Genomic DNA, 8,130 nt, shown 5'->3' with positions numbered 1-8,130 from the left:
TTTTGTGCATTTGGCAACAGCATCAAGGCAGTATATTTGAGACATTTTGGAAACATTTTCACGTGCTACTGCAAAATGTGGGAATTGCGACTCCAGACGCTTAGACGTACTGTCTGGACAGAGCAGAGACAACCACAGACATGAACTTTGACCAGGCCTCATGGATATCAGCGGTGAACCTCTTTCCGAACTTCTGGGCCAGGCACACATCGATGCATGCAGCGAGAAGCTAAAATGAGAATAAACATAATGATCACATTAGGGGCACTGATCAGTGACAGTAGTAAAATAAACAGTGGATCATTCATGGAAGTGTCAGAGCTTTACTTACCTTGAAGTTATCAGGATCCACATGGAGCACCTCAGAGTGCTTCTTGCTCAGTGCAGTGTAAGTATTTTTGATGTCATCCAAGTTCTTCACAGCTCTATCCAGCCCATTCATCACGATCGTTCCGTGCTTGGCCACATCGGCGTTTCCGAGGACGGCTGCGGCGGAGGAAAGGTTACCAAATGCGGTGAAGTATCTCTGAGTCCACGGATACACAATCAGAAGTCTGGAGAGACACGAATCATGAGCATCAACAAAAGTAATCAAAGGGCCAAAACAGCAATAACCCATGAACCATTTAATAGCAAGGTTTACCTGGCCAGAGCCGCCGGTCCAACTTCTGCAGGATCGATCGATCCCCAAAGGGAGGCGATAGCGGAACGCTCAGCATCTGTCCAGTCGACCATTTTGACGTTAAGATGTTTTTGATCTAAACTTTTCCAACTGCCAGCCTGGAGGTTTTTATTAATACCTCAGTGCCACACCTCTCAGCCCTGGAAGCCTCCCATTGGACTAGAGCTGACGAAATATAGGGTTGTTTGGCCTACCTATGATGAACAGCAAGATAGGGTAATTTCTATTACCCTACTGCAAAAAAAAAAGTGATAAGAATGAACTGCAAAATATCACCTAGATTTATTAATAGTTATGAAGCATAATTCAATAACTATAAAATGCTAATATTTAATATTAAATGCCTATCATAATGAAGGTTAAGTTTTGTTTAAATTCCTAAATGTACATCAATTCTCACTCAGCACCGGAAAAAAAGCCTGTAAAATCTTGCTAGACCTATAACATCTTTATTCGTCCGTAAAGGTTACAAGTGAGACAGGCTATCATCAAATATCTTGCACTTTTATCATGTTTAGCCTACATTGCATTGAAAACACAGGCTAAATAGGTTCAAATAAATACATAAATAAATAAACAGACTTAGGTCTCAATGTTATGCACTTTTAGATTGCAAGACTCGGTCATACGGTTGTTTTTCATTTCCATTTCCCAAGTTCCTTTTACTCAAGCAGTTATTTATTTAGGTTATTTATGTATTTTGTTGTCAACGTTTTCTTTTAAAAACCTACGTATCAAAGTGCAGACTGCCCATTTCTAGGTTAATTTGTGTGTTTGTAACAGGGTTTAGTTATTTTCGAGTAGCCTTATTTTAAACCTATTTTCTTGGTTGAGTCTCTTCAGGCTACGATTTCTGTTTGAATAATCTTCTTTATTCAACGCCAACATGCCAAGACAGTGTACACCCAACTTCACACTCTCAGGGTTCACAGCACATTTCTGTACCGTTATCCCAAGTCTGTTACATTCACTGTTAATTATAAGGACATGAACAATAGGCTATAGTCTTTTCAAAGAGCTTCAAATGATGGTAAAAATGTTTTAAACCCTTGTAATAATGCAGAAATATTCCTACTGAAATAAATATAAATTGCCTCAATAAACTGTAGGTTAATCACCAAAATGAGTATAGCTAATTTAAGTAATTAAAAAAACTAAACAATTTAATAAATGAGGTTTTATTTCATAAGATGTTGCATCACAATAACTTTGTCTATTCTAAGATATCTTTGTGCACAGCAAAACTTGCAACTCCCAAATCACAAAGTCTTGTCATTTGTCTAACTGGATTTATTTTTATTATTGTTTATTTCAGCACACGTTGCTATGTTTTATATTAAATAAAATAATAAGGCCTAAGTCATCGAAGTATACGTGCGAACAGCAAACAGGGAGTGGTTACTTTTATCTCAAAAACTGTCTTAGAAACTTCTGGCAATTTCTTTCACGGAGGTGTGGTTTCGATTTGATACTGGGGTGTGGTGCAATTTCGTTTGATATAAAAGGTAGACTGACCACCAGTGTCCTCACATGATCATATTTCTTTTCAGTAGAAAAAAATACTGAAAAAAAGCAATCATGAGTCTCTCTGCAAAAGACAAGACTGTCGTGAAGGCCTTCTGGGGGAAGATCTCGGGAAAGAGCGCTGAGATTGGATCCGAGGCTCTGGCCAGGTAAGATTTATTTTCTTATTTTCTCTTTTGTAATTGTTTAAAAGTACATCCTATGTATTTTTCGTCATTAATTCCTCTCTACTTCATCTTTGTTTTACAGGATGCTGGTTGTCTCCCCGCAGACCAAGACCTACTTCTCCCACTGGTCTTCTGTGGCACCTGATTCCCCTCAAGTGGCGAAGCATGGTGCAACCATCATGGGAGCCGTTGGAGATGCTGTTGGAAAGATTGATGACTTGGTCGGTGGTCTGGCCAGCCTCAGCGAGCTGCATGCCTTCAAGCTCAGAGTTGACCCTGCCAACTTCAGGGTAAGTTTAGTGTGTGAACCCAAAGTAGCAGTGTTCAAACCATTATTATTCGAGAAGACATAAAAAAATGTATCATTAGCCAATATGTTCATTTTAAGGAAAGTTCTAGGTAGCCTAGTTAACCTTCCATATAGCCTAAAGGGCAATCAGGATATGTGTTTCGCCTCTTTGCTGACAATATATTTACAATATACTTATTTTGCCCAATCCCAGATTCTAGCCCACAGCATGATGGTGGTTATGGCCATGTACTACCCTGCAGACTTCACTCCGGAGGTACACGTCTCCGTTGACAAGTTCCTTGCCAACCTGGCCCTGGCTCTGGCCGAGAAATACCGGTAAACTTCAACGATCCCGGAGCAACGACTGCATACACACAGCATGTCGTCACCAACAATGTCCACATCCTGTTTCAAATAGAAGGGCTTGTTGAATAAAACAATGAAATATAAAAGTTCCAGATGTCTGTCTCTTCTTCTTTGTCCCTTGTTCATAATCTGATGACCCCCCTCCCCCCATGCAACCTACATAGCACATACGTTTTATACTATATCATTAATAATTCGTCACATTGAATATTGCTTCATTATCTTGGCTTTTATGACAGCAGATATTTAATATTAAGAGTAGACGACGTTCAAATGTAATACAACCACTATTCATGACGTGTGGACCTAAGCCTAACTGGCTTATTTTTATTAATATAGGCTATTCAATAGTCAGTGAGAAATAAACAAGTAAACACGGCCTCAGGGGTGAGTATAGCCTACCAGGGACAGACCCGAGCTGTGCATCAGGCCCAATAGTTGCCACCAAAAGTGTTTCAGATGCGTTTTTTACGCACGAGAAAAATGCTCTGACGTTAATGCAGTTGTCAGGCCGGTGGGGCGCGAGCGTAACTGGTCCTCACGTGCGTAAACGCCAATGGCCAATACAAATGTAGCCTACTGAATAGACTTACAGGCTACGCTATCTACATTTTGCAAGCTAGTATTCATTATTTCAAACCTCGTCAGTTTAGACCGCTACAGATCAATATGCTTGGGTTTGATCATTTTATCATTGTAATTTAAACTTTGATCATATTTGTATTATCTGACCTAGGCCTACTGATGGCATGTTTTCTCCTTTACTGCAGTTCACTGCATCAGTGTTGATGGAAAAATTGAAAAGGAACACTCACACAAGGAAAACTGCTCACAGCACAGAAAGTCTGGCTGCTGCTTTGTTGTTGGGCGCTGAAAAAACGGGACCGGTAGAGATAGTCGCTGCAGTGGTGCGTTCACGCGTGCTCGTAAATTTCGACGGACGCACTTGCAGTCCATCCGATAGGCTACTTTGTCACTTCCCCCATAACATTCATATTGTGTTCTTCCTTTAGCCTATAGCCCAGCATCACAATTAACAGAAGGCTTGGCCTATCCATGTCTAATATAGGTGGCTAAAACTAAGTATAAACTAAGCCAACAATCTGCTACAAAAGGAAAATTCGGGCCAGTCCATGCCCCAGAATGTATCACTAAAATAGCCTTTAATGTCTGGATGTGTGGCGCTGTAGGATTTTCTTCAGAAGCAGTTTTTGCATAGCACATTAATCACAAGTCCTGCCTTTAGTAGCCTAACGTCGAAGGAGACCCTGTCTGTATGACGTTATAACAACATACTATGCAGGGCTTATGAACGATGAAATGAAATAGTAGCCTATGCTTATTACTTACACTAGGCGAAGAGATAAATGCATTAGTTCGTTTTTTATTGTGTAAACTGTATGCTAGCATGCCACTCACTGATAAATAGCCTTCATGGGCTCAATTTGATCCAAAATAGGTCATTTATAGGATCTGTTTTTAAAACCATTTTAAATTCGCTGTAGTGGTACAATCTGCATTATCCTCATCATGAGCAGTTTGATGCATCAAGTCCAGCCATAAAGTGGTCAGAGCTTCCGGATGTGTAGGAGCGCCATCTACTGGATTCTTTTCAACACTGGTTTGGATGTGGTTCAGTATAGCGTGCTACATCACCATTTAAGTATGTATTAGATTTACATTATGGGCTTATGCTGATATCTATTGCCAGATAGAAAGTTGCTGATTTAATTAATTCTCGGGTTTAATAACAATAATCTATCATTGTAGAAATAAGTTACAATATTGAGAGTAAACTAAACGGAAAGTATCCTATTTAAAGTCTAGGCCTTAAATTGGTAATTTTCGGAAGAAATGATAATTTAAATAATATCTTGGTGTAAGACTTATTTTTCTTTATAAAAAATGTGTTTATTGAGTTTTCCATTTTCAACAAAGGACAAATAAGTAGGCTAATAATAAAAAATAAATAAAACATAATAAGTAAATATATATCTATATATTAAGTATGTAAAAAAGTATGTATATTTACAAATTCCCAATACTGTTACTAATATATATATACCAATATACCCCCCCCCCCCCCCCACACACACACACACACACACACACACACACACACACACACACACACACACACACACACACACACACACACATATATACAGTATATATATAGTTTGATGAAAAAGAGAAAGTAAATAAATAACAATGACAATTTTTAATTAAAATCTGTCATATTTACAGAAATGTTTATTAATATGCACTGTCCCTGTCAAATAAACAAAATAATAATAATAATAATAATAATAATAATAATAATAATAATAATAATAATAATAATAATAATAATAATAATAATAATAATAATAATAATAATAATAATAATAAATAATAATAAAATAAAGGGGGTGGGTAAATTGCAATGCATTATCTATTTTCTCATTCTTATCCTGGGCAGAAATTTTGTAACTGAGTCTTCTTTTAACTGCACATGGTAAGCAGTACTTGAATTCTGTTCATGGCACACACTTTTCTAATGCAATTGCAGAACACAACCAGCAAAAGCCTATCTATTTCCTCAGCCTCTGACGCAATCTAAGCAATGCAGATTTGCCCCCTCCTTATCATTTTTGCAAATCCGTAGAGCAATAGGCTTCTTGGCCAACCCACTGCCCTAATCCATCCAATGGCATATTTTTGGGAGGGGTGAACGAGTCATTTAAAAGTTGCATCTGGTACTGACCCAAGCAAGACTCGTGGAACAAACCTAGAGCCGACAAAATGGTCGAATGGACAGACTTCGAGCGCGCCACCATCGCAGACATCTTCTCCAAGATGGAGTATGAGGTGGTTGGCCCTGCAGCTCTTACCAGGTGAGACATACATTTTTAATTTTCCAATTAAACATTTAAAAAAGCCATTTGTGCATTGACACAGCATGTAGTATGCCTAGATGAAGACTCGTGAGTTATGCATGTTTTCACATATTTCCTCAGGTGTCTGGTCGTCTACCCCTGGACTCAGAGGTATTTCGGTAACTTCGGAAACCTCTACAACGCCGCTGCTATCGCAGGAAATCCGTTGGTTGCAAAACATGGAACCACCATCCTCCACGGTCTGGACCGGGCTGTGAAGAACATGGACGACATCATGGCCACATATGCAGAGCTGAGCGTGCTGCACTCAGAGAAACTGCACGTGGACCCTGACAATTTCAAGGTACAGTTATGGAACTAATCTCACTACTGTTTTTCACATATGGCGCCTCACCTCTCATGCTGATGTTTTCTGATGCTCGTTGTGTTGCAGCTGCTGTCAGACTGTCTGACCGTCGTGGTTGCCGCCAAATTTGGCTCAGCGTTCACCGGTGAAGTGCAGGCAGCTTTCCAGAAGTTCCTGGCCGTGGTGGTGTCCTCCCTGGGCAAACAGTACCACTAGAGAGCTGCAGCAGACGACCATCACATGCTTTTCATTTGTTTAAAACCTATTTGTTTTTTGTCTTAAAAGCAAATAAAACTATATAAGCAAATTCAACAAAGTCTTCGTCTATAATTATACCCCCAAAGCACGAAAATGTACTTGAAAGTATTAACAAAACAAAAACAATAAACCTAAACAAATAAGACAGTAAGCATATAGGCAAGGTGTATGTTTTTTGCTTGTCCATATCAGGAGGGTGTAAACATTTTCTTTACATAGCCTAATTCTGTATGCTTAGGAGAAGTAGGCTAGGCCTATTTAAATCGTAAATTAAATTGTACTTAAGTAAAAGTGCATTACAAATGCACAAGTACCCACGTTAGAATATGGTGAATCACCACTTTGGAAAACAGTTAGCACGTATTAATGTATTAAACACATTACACTCTCATACGTTATACGTTTCCCTCTTTAGTGTAGGGCGGGAGATTAAAACGTTTATTCAAATAAAACTCAATATTCAAGTAAAACAATAAAATTGAGCACCGTATGCTTACACGAGTCTGAATAAAGCAGGGGTATTTCCTGAATATATTATATTATATATAAATGTGAGCTTATGATATATTATGCATTTCAGATCTTTGAATTTAATTATGATGCATCCACCATAATATTTTTAGAAAATATTATTAATAGGCTATTGTTATTTCATTCTAAAAAATGTTTAAGTGCAACAGTAAATAAATAAAAATATTAATAATGCTTGTTTGCTATTATTATTGTTATTATTATTGTTATTATTATTATTATTATTATTATTATTATTATTATTATTATTATTATTATTATTAGTAGTAGTAGTAGTAGTAGTAGTAGTAGTAGTAGCAGTAGCAGTAGTAGTAGTAGTAGTAGTAGTAGTAGTAGTAGTAGTATGTGTGCTACAGTAAAATATACATTAATATGTACGTTTTATGTATTATATATACAAATAATATATAATAATAATAGACAATAATTATTATATTTATACAATAATAAATACATTTATTTTCTAATCCAAAGAGAACGTTCATTCAAATTATAATATGCAATAATATTTATACTCTACAAGGCATCAGTGAACGTTCACTTACATAATCATTTAATATACAATAATAAAAACATTCATACAATAATAAATACATTTATTTTATATGCCAAAGTCTACGTTCACTTATAATAACATACAATTAATATACATTTTGAAAGTTCGATGAAAAAAAAAACTTATGTTTAATGGACATTTTCTGAGGGCAATCTTGTCTTATTTTAATATTGAGTTATTGCAACCTGCAACTCTGAGGCTCGTCGTACCACTGAACAGTAGACAGAACATCATGTATATAATAGTCTATATTGAGTTAAGTATAAGTATTTATGGAGAGAAAGTTTATTATTATTTTGTTTATGAATTCTCTAAAAGTCTTATGTGTTTAATTGTTTTAACACCCCTTCATAAAAACTATTATGCCATTGTTTGATGTATGAAATACTTTTTGAATAGCATGCGTTTGTATTATTGGATTTAAAAGTATTTCGCAAATACATTTCATGCTTTGCTTTGACATGGCTCAAACGCATTTTAAATCAATAACTTTACTATGGAATGTACTCCACCACACACACAAACGTTT

General features: G+C 36.8%; 3 protein-coding genes across 3 annotated transcripts; 2 read left to right on the top strand and 1 right to left on the bottom strand.

Moving 5' to 3' along the window:
• On the bottom strand, positions 1-752 carry LOC307262903 (hemoglobin subunit beta-A-like). Its single transcript, XM_080043920.1, has 3 exons — positions 644-752; positions 332-554; positions 1-229 (listed from the first exon to the last, which is right to left on the bottom strand). The coding sequence occupies exons 1-3, from the start codon at positions 733-735 to the stop codon at positions 101-103; spliced, it is 444 nt and encodes a 147-aa protein (XP_079900046.1). The 5' UTR covers positions 736-752; the 3' UTR covers positions 1-100.
• Positions 753-2,219: 1,467 nt separating this feature from the next.
• On the top strand, positions 2,220-3,111 carry LOC307262904 (hemoglobin subunit alpha-A-like). The gene is made up of 3 exons (XM_080043921.1): positions 2,220-2,355; positions 2,456-2,663; positions 2,877-3,111. Exons 1-3 carry the CDS (start codon positions 2,261-2,263, stop codon positions 3,003-3,005), a joined length of 432 nt encoding a protein of 143 aa, XP_079900047.1. The 5' UTR covers positions 2,220-2,260; the 3' UTR covers positions 3,006-3,111.
• A 2,704-nt stretch (positions 3,112-5,815) lies between these two features.
• Positions 5,816-6,472, top strand: LOC307262906 (hemoglobin subunit beta; the record flags this gene model as incomplete). Its single annotated transcript, XM_080043923.1, has 3 exons — positions 5,816-5,907; positions 6,031-6,253; positions 6,344-6,472. The coding sequence occupies 3 exons, from the start codon at positions 5,816-5,818 to the stop codon at positions 6,470-6,472; spliced, it is 444 nt and encodes a 147-aa protein (XP_079900049.1).
• Positions 6,473-8,130: the final 1,658 nt, after the last annotated feature.

The sequence above is a fragment of the Ammodytes marinus genome (assembly GCF_949987685.1).
Source record: "Ammodytes marinus genome assembly, chromosome: 16".
Taxonomy (NCBI): domain Eukaryota; kingdom Metazoa; phylum Chordata; class Actinopteri; order Uranoscopiformes; family Ammodytidae; genus Ammodytes; species Ammodytes marinus.
This window is presented reverse-complemented; position numbering and strand designations above follow the sequence as displayed.

Bases quoted from the DNA above. Each gene is read 5' to 3' on its own strand.
- LOC307262903 (XM_080043920.1), bottom strand. From the start codon at position 735: ATGGTCGACTGGACAGATGCTGAGCGTTCCGCTATCGCCTCCCTTTGG. The intron at 555-643 runs GTAAACCTTGCT...GTGTCTCTCCAG, and splicing joins GGACCGGCGGCTCTGGCCAG to ACTTCTGATTGTGTATCCGT. The intron at 230-331 runs GTAAGTAAAGCT...TTCTCATTTTAG, and splicing joins TGGATCCTGATAACTTCAAG to CTTCTCGCTGCATGCATCGA.
- LOC307262904 (XM_080043921.1), top strand. From the start codon at position 2,261: ATGAGTCTCTCTGCAAAAGACAAGACTGTCGTGAAGGCCTTCTGGGGG. The intron at 2,356-2,455 runs GTAAGATTTATT...TTTGTTTTACAG, and splicing joins GGATCCGAGGCTCTGGCCAG to GATGCTGGTTGTCTCCCCGC. The intron at 2,664-2,876 runs GTAAGTTTAGTG...GCCCAATCCCAG, and splicing joins TTGACCCTGCCAACTTCAGG to ATTCTAGCCCACAGCATGAT.